The sequence below is a fragment of the Vollenhovia emeryi genome, unplaced genomic scaffold (assembly GCF_000949405.1).
Source record: "Vollenhovia emeryi isolate VEMERY1.0 unplaced genomic scaffold, V.emery_V1.0 DF939154.1, whole genome shotgun sequence".
In the NCBI taxonomy this organism is placed as follows: Eukaryota; Metazoa; Arthropoda; class Insecta; order Hymenoptera; family Formicidae; genus Vollenhovia; species Vollenhovia emeryi.
This window is the reverse complement of record NW_011967212.1, coordinates 547182-572204: the sequence shown is the minus strand read 5'-3', so window position 1 is coordinate 572204 and position 25023 is coordinate 547182. Positions and strand designations below refer to the sequence as shown.

At 40.0% G+C, this 25023-nt stretch overlaps 1 protein-coding gene across 1 annotated transcript in view; it reads right to left on the bottom strand.

Moving 5' to 3' along the window:
- The window catches only part of LOC105565266 (protocadherin-15), a 165379-nt gene that overhangs the window by 43211 nt on the left and 97145 nt on the right, over positions 1–25023 (bottom strand). The window contains exons 2-4 of the mRNA XM_012018307.1: positions 15679–15754; positions 4391–4456; positions 1975–2156 (exon numbers count right to left, since the gene is read on the bottom strand). Coding sequence (XP_011873697.1) covers positions 1975–2156; positions 4391–4456; positions 15679–15754 — 324 coding nt within the window. The remainder of the gene's footprint in view (positions 1–1974; positions 2157–4390; positions 4457–15678; positions 15755–25023) is intronic.

Sequence of the window (25023 nt, the reverse complement as noted above, 5' to 3'; positions counted from 1 at the left end):
CGCGAGGAGTAACGTAAACTAATAAAAAGAATATTTATTTAATACACAAGAGACATTTCTGCAGTTAAAAAAAAACAGATTGACTGTTTCGTTACTTCTGAAAAGAAAAGATCAGCAAAAATAGATTCCTGCATTTATATGCGATTTGTTCATCGTTTAAGAGAAAACGTTTCGTAAAAGTGAACTTAGCTTCCTGAAGTGAACCCGCCTTTTGTTTGAATTTCGTAAAAATAGAACTGTATCAACTACTGTGCCGTTTAACAACTGATGCAGAAAATCGTTGTAGATTTTGCAACTTCCTCCGAGTGTTCTCGACAAGCCGCCAACTTCCGCTGTCGCAGTGAGTTTGCAGCTCGTTGACAGCGAAGAAAATAATAAAACATTTTACTGGCGGACAAGAGATCCTCTTCCGAGAAGCGGAGCAAGGTTTTTGCGTAGAAAAAAGTAACGGCGTCGCCTTAAAAGCGCTAGACACTCGCGTGGTGAATTAGACGTTTAGACGTTTAATGGTCGGTATAAGAAAGAAAAATTCACTTGAAAGGGGCCGAACAATAGATTTTTTACCGCAGCTGTGAACGCTATAATTCAAGAAATATTGACACTTCGGTAGCGAACGCTATTATTCGCTTGTCTTCTAATATTTGTACTTGAGAGGGGCGTTAAAGATTTTTCTCTGCAAGTTGTGCTTCCACATATCTCTGCATTACTTTCGTCTTCGTCATTACATATTGTCCTTCGTACGTTCGTTCGAAAGTCGCAATAATGGCAGCATTCCGTTTACCTGATATTCCCAACTAATCGACGATATCGGGGACGGTGAAAATTCCGATCCGATCGAAAACGAGAAGAGAAACGGAGGCTCCTAACGAGTTGTCGCAAAGGATAATAATCGGTAATCAAGCCCAGGAGGCGTCCGAAGTTTCCGCGCGTGACGAGTTTCTCCCCGCGCATCCACGTTATTTATTATCGAGATTTTCGTCGCCAGTGATTTGCAACACGGCACTTTGTCTCGCGATGGCCCTCGGTGGTTCTATCGATAAAATATCTATCGATAGAAAGTCTAAATGATATTTCATAGAAAACTTTCTCGGATGGACGCACAAGGAAGAAGATGCGCGCGTGGATTGATGGTCGCGTCATCTGAACGAGATTTCATTCGGCATTCGCGCGATGTAACCCTTTCAATATCTTAGATGCAGATTCAAAAGCAATCTCGCGCGCGAAAGAATGGATTAATGTTAGAATTAACTTCACAAGGAACGTCATTTGGTACGCGTACGACGTGCCGATGAATTATTACTTTGCATAAATGCAAGTATGAGAAAGCACACGCGCACACATTAAATCTGGACTACATGTGGTCTCAATCTTCGAGAGTTGCAGTCTAAGAAGATATGCGTACGCGGAGAGAACGCGCGAGACACGTTGAAATCAATTTCTTGGAATCCACTAAACTTTTATTTACTTGTGCTAAAACATTTGCTAGATTTGAAGAATATGAATAGAAGAAGAAGAAATAGATACGAATATTTCGATCTCAATAAAATTTTGGTCAAGATAAGGAAGTCGTTTTTTTAAATTAAATAAAAGTCTAGTGGGGTCAAAATTCAAACAACTTTTTTCTGGGTGTAATCGCGGGACAACGGGGCATTTCGAAGAAATTTATGAGAGTTTCTTGAAATTTTACTAGTATAGAATGTATGAAAATTTCAAAAATTCTCACAAAGTTCTTCAAAATGCCACGATTACATGATTTTCAGGGTAAATTTTAAGAGAAATTTTGCCGTGTAAAGCGAAACGTAGTGCTACCGTTACAATTTTTCGTAGTAACAATTTTTCAAAGTATGTCTGTTCCATTGTTAAGTCTTACGAAACCGCAACGGTCAGTCTATTACAGCAAAAGCTTTGACAAATGAAATAAATCAGGCGGGTTCTTTCAGTGTCTCCCTTGCGAGATAGAAGTTTTTCTCTTACCTGAAAAACCACGTGCGAGAGATTCTCGTCGTCTCTGTCCAACGGCTGGAGAAGCTGCAGTTTCTTGCCATTCAGTTTGAAAAGGGGAATCTTTCTTCCAGGGAAGATAAGCTCCAGCATAGTCTCGTTATAGGGATCGCCGGACACCGGAAGCTCTTCCGGCACGGTTCTCTGATCGATTGCTGAAAAAGGATAGCCGGCAAAGGCGATTACCGTCGTGCGCATCGATTTATCTTGTGTATATCTGGGACAGCGTAAATGGAATTTTCAATAAACTGGAAATACACCAAACTCCGGCGCGACGATAAATTCTCGGTCGTTTGTTTGAGATATCAAATGCAAAATGCGTTTTATGATGGAAAGCTACGATTTTTAAATCACGAACGAAACGAAATCAGCAGAGAAAATTGAAGATTTTAATCAATTTTATCGAAAAGGTGGAAAAGAAATTACGAACAAACCATGAAACAGGATAATGATGATATGAATAGCCATTTCGAAGAAATCGTTTTGTTACTTGTGTAATACGACTCGCGAGCGAAGACCAACCCGTCTTCACTCTTCATAATGAATGCTATCTTGGCGGGCTTGATGTCGATCTCGGGCGAAATCTCATTAATGAAAGCCAATACAATTTAATTGCGATGCATTGGCTATTCTGCCTCTCGAATATTCCTTTTCTCTAATTTTCGTCATCATTCTTTGCCGGTGTAATTACTTTGCCCCGACCGAAAACTAATTAAACCTTCTATTACTGTACTGTCAGGCGTCGCCTCTTGAAATGAGTTTAACACGACGCCTTTTTGTGTCTCGAAGATTTTCCAATTAAATTAAATTCGTTTTTCGCGAATCTTACTTTTAACGCACTCGGAGAGTTTTCGCATCTTGTTTTCGTGAAATTTGTACGTATAGAAAGCAACAGGAACGCTAACTGCGTTAATCTTTGGGAAACAGTTTAAATTAACTGATACAAATATAATGAATCTGAGTGACGGATGAAGATTAAATTCGATCTTTATTTCTTCTAGTCTGTTTTCGCGACAATCGTTTCAAGACTTAATGCATTATGCGCGGTGGAATAGCTTTATTATTTATTCGTTCGGGACACGAAGCCGTTTCTCCGTCAAAATAGAGTCACCCACGGATAAAGTCGCCGTGCATTATGCATTCGGCAGAGAGTGGAGAAAGCGAGTCGATCTTCGGAACGTGCAAGATGATTTGCTTGAGAATACCGCGAATTGACGCATTGATTCCGCTGCCGACAGTTGCCGGTCAACTCGATCGATCCGGCAAACGTAATTTCCGCGTAATGAGATGCCGGATTTGTGATATTCGGTACACGAGCACAAAATTTAATCCAGTGCCCCGAGGAACGATCTATTTGCGAATGTAAACGCGAAATCTTTGAGATTGCGTTTGGTACGACGCGATGCGAACCTGAGATCAAGTTAGCTCGTGGCAAATGAGGCACAATTCGCGATGTGGAAAAATATACCGACTCGAGTAAGGGAATAATAGATGCTGCTTGTAGAAATCGGTACGAAGCTCTTCCCACGATAAAAAGATACGCTCAGGCCCCATTGCGTTATGAAATAAGCTGACATAGAAAGAGTTACTGAATAATTACGTAAAACAAATGATAAAATACTCATACAAAATATCTATAGAAAATAATAAGAGACCAGAGACCATATGTATATAACACAATGTCGTTTGTTTCTTAGTTGTAAGTTATCAAATTTTTTTTCTAAAATTTAATATTCGAAGGGTATATACTACTGTGATCAAATTGAAAGGTGACTTTGTTTGTAAAATTAAAAACCTTTATTTATTCTTGAAAATCCATTTCGTCCCCTTCAAAATAATCCCCATCGGCTCCAATGCACTTATGCCAACGAAGTTTCCAGTCCTCGAAGCACTTCGCAAATTCTTCCATCTTTATGGCCTTCAGCTCCTTCTGCGATTCGGTTTTTATCTTTTCAATCGAGTCAAAACGGTTTCCCCGAAGTGGCCTTTTGAGTTTGTTGAACAGCCAGAAGTCACACGGTGCTAGTTCAGGTGAATACGGCGGTTGTGGAACGATCTTCGTTGGCCACTTCGGGGAAACCGTTTTGACTCGATTGAAAAGATAAAAACCGAATCGCAGAAGGAGCTGAAGGCCATAAAGAAGGAAGAATTTGCGAAGTGCTTCGAGGACTGGAAACTTCGTTGGCATAAGTGCATTGGAGCCGATGGGGATTATTTTGAAGGGGACAAAATGGATTTTCAAAAATAAATAAAGGTTTTTCATTTTACAAACAAAGTCACCTTTCAATTTGATCACAGTAGTATATGGATTTTGAAAAGGAATAGGTATGGATTTAATTAATAAAGATTTTTAATGTACGATAAAATGTAATTAACGCGTCGCGTTTACCATTTCCTCTGCTCTCTTCGATATCGAGGATGATATTCGATTGTCCTGCTTCCACTTCGCATAAACCTGAAATATAAAGCAAACAGGGATCTTAGAGAAAGTAATGTTAGAATTAGTTTATTTATGTTGTGCTTACATCGTTCGTGTGGTATTTTTAACGTAATTATTCGCACGGGGTTTATTTTACACCTCAACACTAAATTTCAATTTTTATTGCCTTCTTTAATGATTTACGATTAAAAATATTATTCTGTACGTCCTTTAGATAAAAATAAATATTGTACAAAAATTGTTCTTTAATTAGGAAACAATTTATGCAGCATTTAAGCAATAAAAAAAGTTGTGCTCTGTAAATTTAGTAGAAAATTTCCACGACTGGCGAGTTATTTTAAATCGTGAGCCAAACGTCAGTCTTTATATTTGTCGTCGCAAAATTTTTATTAATTATTTAATTATTTTAAAATTATCAATTCTTGCAAAAAAGAAGATAATACTTTAATTTTAACCTTGTAATTTTATGCAATAATTCTTGCATATGATATATAAAATGATATCAATTTTTTAAAAATCTCATCAATTTTTTAAACAAAATTAGACTTTGTTAACTATTCATTAATGTTTTTAATTACAGTATGTACGCGACTATGAGAGTTTACTTTATGGCCACTCAAAGAGAGATTATATTTTATAATATAAACTCGATTTATATTGTGCTATAACATAAAATATAATATAATCACAAAATATGTATGTAGGTATGTGCATCAGGACTAACAACACAATGACCTAATTAGCAATTCAAAGATAACAATGACTTGCGTGATTATCTGTGCAACAAATACATGAACTGTTTTTCCCGGTGTCGGACTCTGAAGCGTTTATAGTTCATTCAACTAGTACGGGCAATCAGCCGAGTAATAAAGCGAACCGTTACGGCTATATTTCTACGGTAGGAATAATATATCGTTTTCTGTATGAACAGAGTGCTCTAATTTTGTTCGTGTGCCGGTGAGACTGAGTGACAAAAAGGCGTGAAGTAATTGATTGCCACTGGTGCAACCAGTAACTGCCCAAGGACTCTGCTCGCAGGTGCAAATAGAAAATAAATGCTCGCGTTCTCCATTTGATATTCCAGCGAATCTTAACTGTATGAAGTCTCGATGTGTGCGTCACTTAATCCAGCGAGGCATATTTAATGTCAAGAACTAACACGTACGAAAAGGAAACGACAGTTAGCTCTAATTTAAGTTCCAGGAGAACCCAGGTTCACAAGTCGACGATCAAATCGATATCGGTCATGATTTTTCGGGCCGTTTGATTCGATGACGACTAGAACCCTCATTGATTTCGTAACAAGATCCGCATAATACTTTGTCGATATCCCGTCGACATGTAGTCGACATCTATTAGATGTATTCATAGAGGAAAGTCCTCTATTATGGGACAGGGCTCTAATATGAGATAGTAGACTTTCAACGCCCAAATTCAATTGCAAATCTTTTTTCGCAACGATCACACGATGTAACAATAAATTTTCCACCAAACAGATTTCACTCCAGGGCAATAAACGCATGGTGGAGCCAACAGATGATGCCTATTAATTTATTAGAAACTCCGCTATCTCATATTAGGAGCCTGTCTCATGATAAGGTATTTTCCTCTATCAATTTATCTATCAAGAGATATAGAGAAGATATCAGTGTCGACCAATTATTTTTATATCTTCGTGGAAACATTAATTTTTTTGTAACAATATCTACGAAATAATATCACAAATTACAATGTTCTCAAATCAAGAAATTATTGCAAACAATATTTCATGAAAATGTACAATTTTGTAAAAATTAGTACAAAACTTTACTTGTTTTAAATGAAATGAAATCTTCTAAATATCAACTTGATTGTTGATTTGCACACGATCTCAACGTGATTTCATAATGACAGTCGCCAGATTCTTCATCGACTTATGAACTCGGGAAGACGTCGTTCTCCGCAACTTTCTGAAAATTTCGTAAACTTTACTCGCCGAGATAAGGCCACTTCCCGTCCGTGTGCTCGCAATTATGACACCCTATCGGGATCGGTACGCAACTGATGCGTAATTTCCGCGTGTTATTAATTCTCAGAGCTCGCCGAGCACGCCCGCGCTCCCTCAGACAGGTGCGAGAAATCCGCACGGCCGGAAACGTGACGCGCAAAACGCTCGCAACAGGAGGGAAGATTCCTCGACGAGCCAGCTGTTACGAGAGGGACCGGTCGACGGCCGATTTTTGTCGCGGGGTCTTGCAAACCGGATAAATTAATCGGATTGCACGTTAACGAACACGAGAGCCTAATTACTGACACGATGCCATTACCGATGCATACGTGGGTCCGTTACGTTGCAAAATAATTTTGCGGCGTAACATGATAGTTTTAAGTGCACCTCCCACTCTTTCTCAAATTAATATTCTTGTCGCGGCGGTTAAGCTAAACGAAAGAACGATATTACGACGTTACAATAATTTCTTTACGAGTTGAATTACGAGAGTTGGAAACAAAATACTATTTCTCATTATGTCGTACTTTGCAGGTGGCAACGTGATGCTGTTTATTTCATATTACTACTGTCTTATTTTCATCTGAGTATTTCCATTTACTAAAGTGATGCAGTCTTTGTTCCAAGAAAAGTGATTTGAATCAAATTTTAAACGGTACAATTCACTTTTTAGATTCTGAAAAAGATGAACGTAGGTGATTTGAATGAGTCCAAGCAATGAAACTAAGCCACTTATGCCTTTCGAATCAAAATGCGCTTGTTACACTGCCAGAAAAAAAATGGTTAGAATAACATATATTCTCACTACATTTTATAGTGAATTTTGGCCCTAAACATATTTTTATAGTTTTATTGAACAAGTAAAAAATAGCAGAGCGAACACAAATTTATAGTCATTATCAGTATGACATAAATTAGCACAACACATGACAAAGCCCAGAGTGTACGATAATAGACTTACTCGTCGCAATTAATTTGGGGTAAAAGTGTGATGGCTAGACAAGTCCTTCCACTACATTATATACCGCCGAGGCCATTGCGGCCAAGATGGTCCCCCGTCGGAATTAACGGCACGAGACTAAAGAGATGCAAAAAAAACTACAAAGTCTGTCCACGACCTTTTTTTGCCATCCTTTTGGTTTTATTACGGTGGCTAGATTCCGGGTATTAATAATGCCCCGTGCGGTCTTCTTACGGGAAAGCTCTTGTGTCTCTTCGGAGACGCTTGAATTACTCGATGGACGTATAATATTCAACTATCGCGCAATGTATACAGAGAAAATTTTCTTTCAAAATTCATCTTGAAAATCGTGTATTCGTGAGACATCATGACAGTTTTGAAGAATTTTATGAGAGTTTTCTGAAATTTTACCATACATTTTACTAGTCAAATATGGTCAGTACTTCCCCGCTTCAGTGTTTTCTCTGCCACAAGGCTTATGGTAATCTAGAGTTTCTCGGTTACCTACTATCTCTTGGCTCTACTGTATCCGCCTCAGTCCCGTTCTTCAAAACTTTTTCCCTTTCTAAAAAATATACGTTAGCAGCGCGAATGTCGTTAATATCGAACAGTTGAGGTCTCTTTTCCGCGATGCCGATTGGTTTTCTCGAAGCGCGGTGTGCTTCACTTCTCTTTTAAATTCGTGTCATGTTTCAGCTCGCATGTGAATTTTGACAGTTGTGCAAAAATATACTTAGAGAAAGTTAGAGACTAAACAAAAAGTTAAGGAAAATGAAGTTAAAGTTAAATATCTAATTGAGTGAAGCAGAATAAAAGAAATTCTCATTCTTCTAATGAGATACAACGATAACTAATCTTCTTTTTAAAAAGGTATGTAAGACGTTTAATTATTAACGCTGTTCCGCGATGCTGATTTTCTCGTTTGGCTTTGTACGGCGAAGAAGAGCATGAATAAATATAAATTAAAACCAAATAGCGCGCGCAATGCTATTTCCAATAAAGTATTTAATACCAATTTGCATTATTAACAAAGTAATTAAGTAATTAGAATTTAAGTAACAACGATTTTTGTTTCGAAACATTTTCTCGATTGAACAGAATTAATCGTTAATTTAATCAATACCAATAAGTCCGCGGAATAATACGCAAAACGTAGCAACAGTCACGGAACAAAGTAATGTACAATAAAATATTAAGTACGGAATTTTCCATTGCGTAGGCAGGCCAACGAATTCTCAACGTTTCTTTGTTGTTTTTCACTCGGCGCAGTATCGTACGACGATTAAGCGGGCCAACGAATTCTCAACGTTTTTTTGTTGTTTTTCCACTCAGCGCGGTGACGTATGATGTTTTTGCGTGCCATCGTGTACGTGAAGGTCGCCGCATTATCATTCGCTCGCCGAACGTCGAGCCGGCAGGCAGTGGCGAGAGTCGCTCCGTGCGTGATATTATTTTTGCGTTATCGGTTTCCAAGACTCGATCGCGACGAATTTAGGGATAAAACGCTATCGATTTGTACACCTTTATCAGTAACGAGTAACGTTCCTCGATTATTAAGTTCCTACAACTTGTAGTGAGAAACGAATTGCGTGTTGAGGCGACGGCTCTTTATGAACGTATACATAGATATTTCACGAGACTAACTCATCTAAAATATGAATGTGAACCGTGGTACTTTGTCGCGGTTACATCACATTTACGCACCGCGCTTTTAATTATCTTTAATTATCGATTTCTTGTAATCCGTTCGATTTTCGGGAAAAGAGAGAAACTTGTGCGTGAAATTTGTGTGTGATTTCGGCGTTCGCGCTGTAATTCGCTCTGTCGTTTTTCAATATTTCGTGAGTTTCGCGGTATCTCACATCGCGTACGGGAGTGCCGAAATTTCGCGCGATCGATGATTTTCGCGAGTGAGTGTTGTGTAAGTGCAACAAGGAAATCTGAGAGGAGGAGGAGGCCGAGGAGGCATCGGGCAACAGCGGAGAAATCGGTGAGGTGAGTGTCTTTTTAACATTTTTGTGTTATTTGATACTTGTGCAAAATAAAGCATATGAAGTAAATTTAATACAATCATTTCGATTTTATATAATTGGCCTATAATAATCATATACATATTTGTGTTTTTACAGTTTAACATATATAGTTGACGATGTACAACTCTGCTGTTGCGAATCAGTGAGTGATAAATTACTTTTTATTTTAAATTGACGTTGCGCATATAATTACTTCTTTGCATATATACAAATTCTAAAAAATATACAATGCCCGACCACAAACTGCGCGCGCGAAGCGCGCGTTTTGTCATTTCTGGTACTGGTAAAATATACGGTAAAATTTCAAACACTCTTGAATTTTCTCTTGAAATTCACTCTGAAAAACATATACTCGTGGAACGACATGGCATTTTAAACAACTTTATGCGAGTTTTTTAAATTTTACTAGTAAATTGTCTACTAAGTATAATTACTCGTAAAATGTGTGGTAAAATTTCAAAAACCCTCATAAAATTCTTTAAAATGCCGCGTTGTCCCACGATTACACAATTTTCAGGGTAAATTTTAAGAGAAAATTCACTCGTGTAGATTCGAGGCTGGTACATTGACAATTTGTTAGAACACATATTTCGCGAGAGACACTCGAGACCGAAAAATCTATGCACGAGCAATCGGTGAAGCGCCAATCATATTTTCGGATATCCCAAGAATTACGTGCATGAATACATTTCAACTTGCACGTTTAACTTGTATGATGCAAAATAGTAACCGCCTGGTTTACACTGAGCATTTAATACTCCTACTCTAAGCACTATATCAATACTAATTATAAGTAAGTCGCTTAATAAGCACGGTATAAACGCACGCGGATGATTTCAGCGCCCTTTGGTCTGACACTTCTAATCACGAGTACCAGACCAATGATTATCGAGAGATTCTAGCACGCTTTGTAAACGGTTGGATCGCTTGCTTCGTATACCACAGTTAAATTCAGAATCACGTAGTAAAGTTAAAATGCTTGACAATCAAATTTCAAAGCTTTTCGATTGAGTGTCATTAATTATTTTAAAGCCTAATCTACAATTTTCTCTCTGCATCTAGAAACATTCTATTTTGTGTAAACAAATCAAAACGGTTAAAAAATGTGTCGACAATGTACGATTATGCAATGTATAGGTAATATACAATTTGTCACAATTTTTGCACAACTTTTTAAACATATTTATTGACTGCAGAGTAGAATGTTTCTAGACGCAGAGAGCACTTTGTAGATTAGACTTAAACGGCGGGAACAGATCCACGAAACAAAGTGGATGATACACGATAATCACTCACAGATTATTAAATCAGTTCATCGGAGAATAGATATTCTGAATACTATAAGTTTTTAGAAAAATACTTTATTCCTTGTTAATCGTCTGTTTATTTGCTAACGCGACGGATTAATTGCTAAAATTCATGCGTCTCGTAAAATCGTGTGAGACGCCGATTGTTCGTTGCGAAGCAGACGTGAGAATCAAAGTGAGTAGAGGATCCGAATTCTAAATCAGTTGTGTTTCGGTCGTGACTTGCTTATCGAACGATGACTATTTCTTCAAAAATGCCTGAATCTGAATACAATTCAGCGTCGCGGATTATTCGATTTCGAAGTAAAATTTGTCTATCGTTTACGCATTTCGCGTGCGCAGAACGCGGAATGGTACGTAAATCGTGTTGTTTCGTGTAATTTACATGCCGAACGAAATACGCGGATAATTATCATGTATGTATAATTACCGCATGTTGCGGTCGATCGCGTTTTCGCACATGTTACCTCGTGAATATACAACGAGGGGAAATAAGAGAACGAGACTTGAAAGGCATTAGGTTCATTAAATCGTCAATCAATTAGGAGCATCGTGCGAGTGCATTTATCTCCTAACTTAAGAGAAGTTAATGGAAATCTGTGAATATATTATACTAATGTAAGATAGAAAATTTCATGGATTTATTGGTCTCGAAATGGATAGGCTACAAATTAATGTAACAGTTTAATTCTGGAACATGCGTAACCATCTGCCGACTCATCGTGCACATAAGAATTGCACACAGACGAATCTAAGAGAATAAAACTTGTTTTCATCGACGTGTTGCATGCTGATCGATTTGGTCACTTGTTTTGACCACTTTTCTCCAATCGTCTTGCTTCACGTCGTGATCCGTCTCCATGTATCTGTGTGCGTCAGATACATGGAACCTACAATTTAACGTCGATTCCGGACGGCTCTGTAGAGGAGTTCTCTGGCCAAGATACTCCCGGTGGTTCGCCATTGCCTCTTCAGAGGTGGCGATCAAATAAAATCCTCAATACTGGTCGGATTTGAGCTCGGATCTTCGGCTCACTACAGCGTTGCACATGAGTGCGATTTGTGATTAGACTCCTATCTCATAATAGAGGTGGCCTAGGAAAAGTATCGAGGGCCAGCGGTATTATTTTTTATCTGTGCAAATAGTTGCTTAATAGTTTTCCTCATTTATATGGATTATTTTATTTCGATAATTTAAAATTAATTAATAATTAGATAAAAGAAACACTCTCTCTCTCTCTCTCTCTCTCTCTCTCTGTCTCTCGTTCAAATCGCTTTTCAAAATTATAAAGTTTAGTCCTATGACAATTTTTATAAAGGTTTTTTCCCAGATTCTACAATTATTTTCCCAAATATCCAAATACTGAAAACGAACAACGATTCAAAATATGTAATAATTAGTTTTCAAATAATTATTTAGAACACTGGTTTAATGTAGATGATTATTGTTTGTAAATTATAAAATCATCGTAACCAACGTTATAGATAACTCCGCTGCTACGCATCGATAAGTGAGAAAGTACTTTTTTTATTAAGACACGTATACTACAGCAAATAAATCTTTATGCATGTCAAATTAAAACAACGAACTATCGTGCGGAAGTTCTATATCTCGTAGACCCATTGTCTTAAAATAGATGAACTGCAACTGACAAATACTTCATCTTAGAATTAACCTTAATTAATCTTAATCTTATTATTTATCGATTTATTGTGCGCGATCGTGCTTGAGAAAATACTTACATATTTCGCACGTACGGAGCTCGCGGGGCTCGTCAATGCTTGCGTCAGCGGACACGATTTTTTAATACAATTATTTCAAATTTTAAAGAGAACGACAATAAAATTAATATAAAGAACACACCAACGTCGTTTAATCGAAACGAAATCCAGTATTTGAATAGATAATACAACTCACACGATCTCCTCGCTGAACGCCGTCGCTCGTCGCATTACGAAATCAAGCAATTTACACACGAACATTCGTCATCGTCCGGCTAGTCACGCGCAACATTCCCTGCCGAGCCCTCGTAAAGTCCCCCCTCCGTGTAAATCTTTCGTGACAGCGGGCCACTACCGGCGAACCCCGCGATCATTTCTTCCCGCATGGAAAGTGATCGCGGTATTAGAAAGTGCATACTGCGGGAGAACGAAAGACATCGTGTCGATCGCGACCCATATTTCCCATCCGAACAACATATCCTAGCTGTTCTACAAAGGCTCCAAGTGACCCGTTCACCAACGGGCACAATCGCATGAAAAAGAAACGCCTTTACCGTTCATGAACTCGTACCTACGCGGAGAGAATTTTCTCTTAAAATTTATTCTAAAAATCACCTGATCGCTTATTCAATATTCAATATTTGTATTCAATATTTTCAATATTTGCATATTTATGAAAATAATTATTTAAGTAAAGAACATTCATAAAAATTGTTATAAAACTAAAATTTATAATTTTTAAAAGCGATTTAAACGAGAGAGAGAGAGAGAAGTTCTTTTCTTTAATTATTAATTTTAATTAATTTCACGAGAGTTTTTGAAATTTTATCATACATTTTATCAGTAAAATGTATACTAAGTATAATTACTGGACTAGTAAAATGTATGGTAAATTTCCAAAAACTCTCATAAAATTCTTCAAAATACCGCGTTGCGATTACATAATTTGCAGGATAAAAAAAAGAATATTCTCTCCGTGCATAATTTGTCAGCGGCGTTTCCTCACACGCAGGCTTCTATTGGCTCTCGAGCTGCAGTTAATGCATTGTTTAGTCAAAACTTGAACGAGCATGGTCGCTCAAATCACGCACGTATAACGTGATACGCATTGAAATAAAAGCATCTGGTGGAATCTGTCGGTGTGGTATTAACGATAGCCGGCTGCAAAGCCGTGTAATATACATACATTGCACGATCAAGTTCGGTGTCGTGGGAATCGATACTGCGAGTCACACAGACCCGGAACTTTTCCTCCCTTTCAACGCCAAATCCGTATTACAGAGAAAATTGAACTCTAGCGTGTGCCCGCGCGCGCGCGCGTCTATTGGAAAAAGTTTCGCACCATCTGGATTTCCGCGAGGCCGTACGTATCGCGTTACGTAAAGGGGAGCAATCTGTAACGCGCAAGCTGAAATGGTAGCTAACATGGCTCGCGTTAATGTAGAACGGTAAAACGTAATGTCTGGAGTAAAATAATATTTAAAGCGCGGGGATATATACGCGGGGCCGCTTTACACGGATGATGTAAGAAGCCGTAGCTCGCCATTTTCCGGGGAAAATGACTCGATTGTTCGCGCACGAACAGATGTGCGGGACAATGCAGGAAGCGGCCGCTCGCTAATTGCTGGGTATATGTTTTTCACGTTACCAAACGCGCGTAAAACACCACCTTCGGCTCCGCGATGAATCACGTTTCTTCATTTCACCTTCTAAACCGCCGCTTTAAAACGCCGCGAGAGAACCGCGCCTGTATCTCTACGGACAACGCGAATTATCGCGTCGGAATGCACGTTTTATCCAGCTAAGCCGTCCGCACACCATTCTCTCTCGCGCACACCTTCGCCCTATCGGCGTACGTGGCTTACGGCCGAGTTTATCGATTCCCCATGGATTTACCCGTAAAACTTGCATTTACGGCGTTGTGTCGCGCGCTTCCGCCGATAAAGAAGTCATGAAAGCCTTAGCTTCCAATTTTTCTCGAAAACGGTTTCGTAGACTTGAAAGTTTTACAATCGACGTCTGATTAATAGATGAACAAAGATGGTTCTCCGCGTTTCTCCCGATGTTGAAAAAAAAGAATAGTTTCATTTACCACGCGAAACTTGTTTTCTAATCGGGAGAAATGCGGAGAACCACTTTATTTCTCTGTTAATCAGATGCCGACTGTAAAAATTATAAGTCATTCCATAAAGCCGTTTTCGCGAAAAATTGGAGGCGGTTTTCGTGATTTCCTTAACGACGGAGGCGCGTGACACAACGCCTGAATATTCCTCTTTCGTTCTACGATCGTAAAGTACGAAGGGAAAAAAAGAACACGGGAGAAACGAGGGTTGCGTCGCGCACTCTACGTAACGGCGGTAAATCAGACGCGGTTGAGAAGCAGTGAGCAACGCGGGATCGCGATCCGACGTATCGATATGCAGGATGTAGATCGTTCCGCGGTACGACAGTAAAAGCCATCCGGGCAGAGCTCACACCTCCGCACGTGCCGGCGCGTTTATGCCCGGCGACAACGATAAAACAGAGCTGGTACCATCAACCGTGACATAAGTAATTGGCAATCAGCTGCGATAGATTTACGCGTGTGGGAAGCCGCACGATCCGACCGTGATTGACTTTTACGCGCGAGTCGTTACTTCATTTCATTCCGCTCGCTCTTTCGCCGCGCCGGCCGAGGGGATGCCCCTTCGAACCGACATCCTTGTGAAACTTTTAGGAACAATTTTCTGTCACGTCATTGACTCCTTGCGGCCCTATGTCGGATAGTAGGAATAGAACTGCGCGTTCCCTACCTTTCCCGTGTTGAGAACACGTGCAAACTTTAGAACGAGATAGCTGACAGTTGAGTAATCGCCTCATCCTTGTCTAATAACTAGTGAGGGTAATAGAAGAGGGGAAGACTTAGACTCCTAGAACTTAATTTCAATTATACCACGCTGTTCTCAGATTCAGCCCGAATAGTGGGACACTTTCGAGCTGTGCGCCTTCTAATTTTTGTATTACACAAATGTTTTCACGAATTAACAGTTCTAGATGCAAAAAGTGCAAAAGGTGCAGAATCACTCCAGCATCCCCTTAATAACAATTCGTGTTAAATTAGGTGAAATTGAGAACAAAATACGTGATTTCCGGTAATTTGCGAGAAATGTTACAGTTTAGATTGTAAAAAGTTAAAGGAGATTTTCAGCGCTAATGAGAAATTGATTGCGGTGATTAACTTTACTTACCGACTTTAGAATGGGCGCCCCGAAGGTGTAAAATCACGCACAGCAAGCACCAAAACCAACGGGTCATTGTTCGTGCCTGGAAAAAGAAGAGAGTATCGTGATGAAAATTAACCGCCGTGTTATTAATATTTCAATTAGAATGCGCATATAATTGGGCGGATCGTAAATTGCTAGATCGTGAAGAGACTCGCGCGTAATCAGTCGCGTCTGACATATTCATAAGCCATGCCCTTAACTGCCATCGTTTGATCTTTAAACTTTAGGCAGCAGCTTCTTCGCTGCCTAAACATCGTGAAACTTTTCGACGTAATTCGCAGCGTATGCCACCTCATCGCAAATTATGCAACTCGTTTCAGCGCAGAAACGATGACAAGTGACTTGTTCAAACACGCGTCGTATAGTCTGTTGACTTTCAATGTATGTTTAACAGCTATTACAAACAAAATGAAATGTCCCTCAATTAAACTTGTTAATTATTATAGTTTGTCAATCTTGGAAATAACTTGAAGAAGACGATAACTGGACACAATCTTAATTCTGGCTTAACAATTTTTCAAACGAATGAATTGAAATATACTTTTAAAATTATCTCACACGCGTTTTGCACTTTCGACGAGCGAGGAGCAAAATTTACTCGCTGAAATTTACGGAGGAGCGGCGTGCGATACGCTAAATCTCCGATATTACAGAACGGTTCCCGAGCGATTGTCGAGGGGATCGGAAGGGATACGGTTGGAAATTTAGCGGGACGGTGTGCACGGGACACGGACAGAAGCTTAACGGGGCGTATCCTCTCTCACGCGCGGAGACGCCGGAAGAATCTCGCGAGGACCAGCGGGATCGATAGCGCGCGGGCGGCTCTGTGAGGTCTTATGCTAATGCACCGTCGATGCACCGCGCGTGTAATAAGGCCGCGCGCCAGCGTGAATAAAATGCTGCCGCACGAAGGGAAACAATGTTATCGGCTCCGCGTCATCTCGCGCCGCGTAGTCGCGCTCTCGAGTCTCTCATCTCGTATTCAGGATAGAAAACCCCGCCGCCGCCTCTCGCCCAAACGTGCGTGCTCCCGCAGGGGATGACTGAGCCACGCAGTGTCATCTCGGCTTGGCGACCTACAGACCCGAGCTCGGTGCACAGTGCACGGTGCATACACCACACGCCGTCAAATATCTCTATGTACTCTGAGACAATTTGTTTCTTCAAACTTATCCTGAGAGTCATGTAATCGTGGGACAACGTGGCATTACAAAGAATTTTACGACAGCTTTTTCTAATTTTACCATACACTTTGGTTGGGTGAGTCGCTGCCTCTTTCTTTATTTTCTGATTGGTCGACCATTTTCTATCCCACGATTTCTATCTCATAATAAGTGGACAATTTTCGACCCAACTGGCCTGAATTTATTATTATAAATTATACTATAAATTCAGGCCAGTTGGGTCAAAAGTTGTCCACTTATTAATTGTCTACTGGCAAAATTTAAAAATTCTCATTTGTTATTTCTATCTCACATATAAGTTGAGATAAAAAATCGTTGATCAGATAGCAAAGAAAGAGATTCACCCAACAGCCCCTCTCTTTCGGCGATATCGAGAACAATATGAGTGTTTCCTATTTGTGACTTACAATTAGTAACATTTGTCGTGTTTCTGTCGGTAACCCTTAAGGAAATTTTCTTTAAACGAAATTAAAGTTTTTAAAACTAATCTTCCAGAGAGTTTACTTAAACAAGTTAAAAGTTTACTTAACAAATTTTAGACACTTAAAGTAATTTGTAGATAGCCAAGCCTGTCAAAGTTCCCGCTAGAGGGCCGCGCGGCATAGCACTTTCTCGTAGGAGGAAAACCGCACGCGGTATTACAAATTGCCCAGCAAACATAAAACATTACGCAATATTGTAGCAACGTTACAGCAATATTATGACATTACCGCAATGTTGTTGCAATGCTCTGTGTTTGCTGGGTATATTACATACTTTTCACAATTCTTGAAGTTTTCTTTTAAATTCTTGTAAGTTTATGTTAAATAAAAGTTTAAAGTGTCCAAGTTTACTTTTCATATTTCTTATTTTTCTAAAGTAAACTTTCAAGGTTTTCTAAGGTATATTTTCCCACGGAAATTACATTTATAAAAATAAGTATTTTGTCTTACGGCTGAGCATGACGTATCGTATTCACTTTAACGAAATAAATACTGTTGAAATTTATCAACGAGCAAACTTTGGACTCTGGAAGCAACATCAGTACGCATTTTCGTAAGCGACGGAGCGACAAGCGTTTCAGGAAAAGCGGAAGCAAGATAGTAATCGAGAATAATAACAAAAATAAGAGTAAGAACTCACGTAAAACGGTGAAGTAGAGTACAGCGAGAGCCCGCGCTCATTTTTTATTTGCGTCTTCTAATTAAAAGGAAGATTAACACGCGCGACGGTTCTCACCAACATGCGTAAAGCACAATGCCTCTCCCCTTTTCATAATCCTGCGATAACTTGCGAGAAAAAGACACATGATTCACGCTGAAGATCCAGGCAGCGTACGTTAAAGGATCCCGTACGCTGCGGGAATTGTAAAAACAATCGCGGTCACGTAATGCCTCTCTGAGATTAACTGTATCTCCCTCTTCATTCAATTATGACTTATTCCATGTGTATTTACGGGATGTTACTGGTTGGATAATGCCAACAGGCTCCGTTTTACGGGCTCCTCTAATTCCTTTGTGCTAAGGCAGTCGTTACACGTTTTCCAACGTGACGCGAGAAAGATATTGCGCTCACGTTTGCGGCGAGATAACGTACGCGTCTATGATTTTCGAGGGAACGTAATGGACAGAGGTCGAAAATCGAGATAGGACTGAAACAAGCCTCCCGTGGTTCCGCATGGCAAGCCATCTCGCGTGTCCCGCGAGCGACGCTAGATCGTGTAGTCACCTCGCACTCAAATTAGACTATCGCCCGGAGCTTCGTTCGTGCAACTGTCTCGCGTGTGCAAAAATCACCCGTGCATGCAACAGTCACGCATTCACATATTTTAATCTCACGCTAGACCCTCGTGGCCTGTTATCTCGCGTGGCCCCGGAGTTACGATTGCCGTATAGAAAAAGCCGGTAAACGAGTTCGCAAGGAGACCTATCCGGAGCGAAGTTACAATTAAGACTGTGGATTTTCGCTGAGAAAAGTTCGGCTTGGAACGTTCTCGCGGAATTGCTAAATTGAATTCGGCGTAAATGCTAGAACGTGGGACGGAGCGCGAAGGGCTACCTCGCGACCAGAAGAAAACTGTACGCGTCACCCACCGAAAATTTCTGGATCCAATGCCGTTACGCTTCTGTCAGAAAAAAAGATCGATGTATCGACAATCATGTTTATTATTGAGAGGGGAATATTTTAAACAATAACGATCGAGAGGCTCTCTAGAATAAAATCCGATACAGATATGGCAGGCGATAAAAGCCAAGCGCAGTAATTAGTGCACAAATTAACTTTAATTAAAAACTGTTATAAGTGCCTCATACGCGCACGTTTCGTTCTCGGGGGCTCTTATCGGCGCAAAAATAAATTAAAAATGAAAAATAGAACGCGGCCAATGGTTAAAAAACATTGTATAAATGAGGAAGGAAAATCGAAGTCACGAAGTTTTACAGGAGATATGAGTGAACTTGCTGAATAAAAGGTTGTCACTCGTCGTTATCCTCGCGGTTGCGCCCGTCGAGGCAGCACGGGTGTGTCCGAATTTCATGGTTATTGATTAAAGTAAGTTGGTGGAAACTTCATGTCGACGAGTTTCTCGATTTCAATGACCCACATATTGACCTAGTTTACATCGTGCACTTGATACGCGTATCAAATAGTAACAAATAGCAAATAACTAGTAAATTCGATTGGTCATTGGCTGATCAGTTCAAATACACTATTTGATACGCGTATCAAGTGCACGATGTAAACTAGGTCAATATAAAACTAGGCCATAGTTCAAAGCGTCAAAAGAACGTTGAGACCTTGATATTGGTAGGAACAACGAACAGCGGTGAAACGTTTCTTGAAAATATTTCAATGCGGTAAATCAGGGAACTATCGACTTAATAATATCCTTTTATTTTTTACTACACGAAGAGAATGCTCTCTTAAAATTTATCCTGAAAACCATGTAATCGTGGGACAACGCGGCATTTTCGAAGAATTTTATGAGAATTTATTTGAAATTCTACCACACACTTTACTAGTAAGGGAAAGTCCTCTATTATGGATTTCTAATATAAGCTAACAGATTCTCAATTCAATCACAAATTTTTTTACAGCATTAAATAATTACACACGGTCTGAAAATAAATTTTTTACTTAACGGATTTCGCTCCAAGGGCAATAAATTCACGGTGGAATCAATGGATGACGTCTATTAATTTGACAGAAACCCCGCTATCTCATATTAGAAGCTTGTCTCATAACATGAGACTTTCCTCTAATTATACTTGATATACATTTTTCCTAGTAAAATTTCAAAAAGACTTCCAAAGTTGTTCACCATACCACGTTGTTGCACAATCGCGTGATTTTCAGGATAAACTTTGAGAGAAAATTCTCTCCGTGTACATGACGTAGTGATAAAATAGTTAAAATACGTCAAGAATATTTGTTGTCTTGTTATCCGAAATCCTTTCTGAGAGGAGACAATAGATAAGCGCGTCGTGGCAAACAATTATTCACCGAACCTTTTCGCTCGCGGTGAGCCAAGTTCCCTTTCGCTCCGAATGGGACGCAATACCGAGGCGACTTTTCGAGGACGCGCGCAATATTCTCGAGAGTAAAAGAAGATGCCGTAATTGATGTAACGAGCGGTAACTCCATTCACCATACCGGGAGTAAGTGCATGGGATCGCCAGCGCGTTCCATCCGAGTTTGCGGTTTGCAGCAGAGGTTTACGGTGAAAATGTTCTTCCGATAATTTCGCGCTTTGATCTTCGGGGGGACGTACGCTCCTTACGACGCGCGGGTCCTCAGCAGAGCTCCGTGACGACGGTCTGTCCGGGAACGGTAGACTGTGTTAAAACGGTGACTTCGTTGGCCTATCGTAATTCTTGCGAATTACATAATTAACGTCGCGACGGAAACCGTAACGCATTGATGAACGAGACAAAATGACCAGACGCTATTCACTTTCTTATGATTTATCGTTGCGCACGTTGCGTACAGTGCGGCCGAGGTACAGCAACGTATCGATTATAAGCTGCGATTTCCGAGTTTATCGCTAACCAGATGTTTATCTGATTGAAATTATCTGCTGGAACAATTTACACATTATATCATAGGGGAGGTGAATTTCTAAAGCGAGATTTATCCGTTAAACACACTAAATCGATGAATAAACTGTAATTACTGATAATTCCAGTTAAACGTACACGGAGAGTAATTTCTTTCAAAATTTACCCTGAAAATCATGTAGTCGTGGAACAACATGGCATTTTAAAGATCTATATGAGTTTTTTGAAATTTTACTAGTAAAATGTACATTAAGTATAATTACTATTAGAATGTACGGTAAACTTTCGAAAAATTCTCATAAGATTCTTCGAAATGCCGCGTTGTCACGATTTTCAGGGTGAATTTTAAGAAAAGAATCTCTCCGTGTGGAGAATCACTCGGGGATTCTTTGTAGAGAATAGTAGTGATGCGTTAAGTACGCAGTTCCGCATGCCCGATTCCCGAAAAAGATCCGATGGTCGGGTCACTTTCGTGGAACCAGAAGTGGAACATGTCGGCAGACATTGTTCTTACACCGTAAAGTCTAATAAAGAGGCGAGCGTGACCTTCTCGCGGTAAGTCAGGTCACGCGAGGACCCGAGGAGGAAAGTTTCTGCCAAGTCTTGGATTCTTACACTCGTGTCTGAAATATATATGTATATATTAACATTCATTTTCTAAACAAGATACCCGATCGTATCGGATCCGATCGTATCGAGATCGGGCTGTTACCGTATCTGACATGACATTAATTTCGATTGTGCAGGACATTAATTACGATTTCCGCTGAATAAGGTTTTGCCCCGATTTCTCCGATGATAATCGCTGAAACACAGAGTTTCCATTTAAATACAACGACGCGGTCAAAATATTGCGCAAATGTCGAATTAAATATGCAGTCTATCGCGCTATTACCTATTTATTGTCTTTTCACGAATTTTCTGATAATTAAAGGAAATTAATCGAATTTATATGGATCAAGAAGATCTATGTTTTATTCATTGCGCGAGAAATATTCACGGTGCATCATCAGCTACCCCGCATCATCGTAACTTTATCGTGCACTATCGCAAATTATTATGAACTTAAAGATCAATTCCGTAGCCTCGCGACCTGAAGTCCGCCGCTAAGTAGCGTAAAAAGCGGCGATCAAATGAATATACGTAACATTGATCTTAGATAACAATGTTCCCGGAAATATGTTGGCCAAGTCGGTAGTATTCAGGAACTACATGCTGACGCTTACCCGTCACGTATTTCCACAACGGCTGAATTACTTCACTTTCCGCTATCTGCCTTATTAATCGCGAAAGTACAGTCGTGTCTCGGTCCCGTGCTATCTAAGTCGGAAGTAAATCAGTACTCACGGTAGGACGTTGTGAAACGCCGGTGGTCGGTTCTGAGGTGTCTCGACACTGCGTATGCATAAACCAAGCACAAGAACTCTGGCTTTTCACGTTAATCGATGCACAACGTAATTAATAGAGTGATTTAAGTAAGTGTCAAATCGTCATCGGCAAATTTAACGATTCATTTTAAGTAAAATTCTGTTTCTGTTATTTAAATTGATTAAATACAAAACATATACGATTTCGCAGTATTGGCCGTTCATTGATACATCCTGTCAGTTATTTTTTCGTACCTAGAAAATTATTGCGGTTGCAGTATCATTGTTTCGAGCGATTAAAAGTTAAAAGCGAGAATAATTTCTAATCAACGTGTGAGATTGAAGAACTGTATTTTGATTCTTATTTGCATTATACATATTTTTTGCTAATGGATGTAAAATCCTAGCTGCTCCTATTTTCAAATATAAGAAAAGGTAAAAAGATGTTTGCATTCTGTATCCGCTGCTGTGTTCCCTTACATTTTTCGGCATTGATTGTGCATAAAATCAGACGTTACTTATTTCTTTGAAAAAGGAAAACGTAATATCTTAAAATTACGAAGTAAATAGTTAAGGATTAATACAACGCGATGAACGTAGCCGTTTCTCCTCTCTGTTTATTATCGCGGAATTCACGCAATTTCGCAAACGACGTTTTCATGGAAATGAATGAATCCTATCGAGATTGTCCCGCACATAATCTTTTAGCAGATTCACGGAACGACCCGATGCTCGGCGCGGATCGGTGTCAAATTATTCAATGGCGAAATTATGCGACGTCGAGATAATGCGAGTGCAATGCAGTGTTGTTCGTTTTACGAGGCAGTCATTATACCGCCGGTGCGGTGACCGCACAAAGCTCGGTAACGTAAACGGCTCCATTGCCATATTTCGACTTTATAGATATTGGCCGTGGTGTTTAACGTGTCTCTCTAACCAGGTGTGCAGAATGCATACATAAGTCTCTTACACCGTAGCGAGGATGCACCTGTTCGGCATCGAATGGTCGACCGAGTTGCTACCCTCCTTCCGTTCCGAATACACGTGCCCAGTAAGAAAGAAAAGCCAGACGGAGAGATAATAATTAGATCAACAAAGAAATTAGGGTGTTTCGTTGATTAGATATTACTCTCGTTTCGAACTTTTAATCACCCAAAACAATGATCCTGCAAACGCAGCAACAATTTTCTAGGTACGAAAAACTGACTGAGATACATCAATGAATAGCCAATACTGCGAAATCGCATATGTTTCGTGTTTAATCAATTTAAATAACAGAAACAGAATTGCTGTCCCACCTGTTAGCGAATGTTAGGAAGAAAGTCTTTCTGTGACGCCCATCCATTGTAACGTTTCATTGTGTTGCATAAACAGTTATATTCCTTACAAAGATTGTTCTATGGTATCGAAATTTAATTTTCTCCAATGCGAACAATTAATATTTAGTTTTAAAACCTAAACCTTCCAGAAGATATTACTAGGATGTTGCTGCTGTAAATTTTGCTGGCTACAACCCATTTTCCAACAGATACACGAAATAGCGGTAAATTTGTGTTGCCACGCCTAGATTTCTATCTGCCTGCGTTAGTAAGATATAGTTTTGAGTGATTGATAGGCGGTTTTTTTCCACTGAGATACTTTTATTCGTCGGCTTTGCAAAGTAATACAACAATCTTCTTCGAAGTGCAACCGTCGATTTCATTGAAATATTGAATTAGTATTCAATCATTGATATCTGTCTTGGATAATTAGTTTTTAAACTCCTACTACATTATTTTTCATTTACATTTTGATTTACACCGTGAGATATTTTTTATTACCGACACCCGCTTCTTGCGAACGTCAGCTCGCGCATTTTTATACGCGGTACAGATAAAAATATCTCACGCCGTCTTTGCAGTTTTCCCCTCGCGGCGACGTGTAAAAATAGATTTTAACCGGTTTCTCATGGCAATTCACGGAAACGAAAATGCACGTGGAGACCAAAGGAACGAAAATAAAAGGCGTTGTTTTCTCTCACATGGATACGCGCGCGATATTTTTCATTGTTAATCCCCAGTTATAAAGAACGATTGCCGGGAATGCGGCGTGTAAGCCTGTTCCGGGGGGTGCGGTATTTCTGAATTAAAGCGATGTGTCTCCCCTTCCCCCCTCCCCAGCGAAAGGGGGAGAGACAGAGGAGCCATGCACCTCGCAGCATCCGACGTGGATTATTGCGCACGAATGTCGTACCTCCGAGCCCGTGCGTGCTCGCTCGACCCGAGATGCATCGCTTTGTGCCGCTATTAAAAGTGGCCAAGTTAATAAACCACGCTCGTTGAAGGCGCGCCGCCGCGGCCGCATCGCTTTGCGCGCGAGGATTCCCCCCCTTCATTTTCTATCCCGGCGCCCTCCGCGCCCTCTTCGCGGCGAGATAATAGCCGACTTACGCGTGCCGTAATGCAATTAATTAGGAGAAATGCCGCGCCGCTCTTGGGATACTCGCGATTCATCATACGTTATTCGGGAGTACAATGAGAGAGGAGAGAATTACGTTCTTCGCGGAAAAGTTTTTCCACTTCCAACCGATGAGCGATGGAATGCGCCGGAGATGCTTTCAATCCGATAACTCCCGGTTTCCACCGACGTCGTTTGATTTTGATCTTAGTTTAAGTTAAATCAGCTTTTGTGCCTTTCTAAGGCCCGGTTTCACCAACGTTGTTTAACTTGAAGCTTAGCTTACTT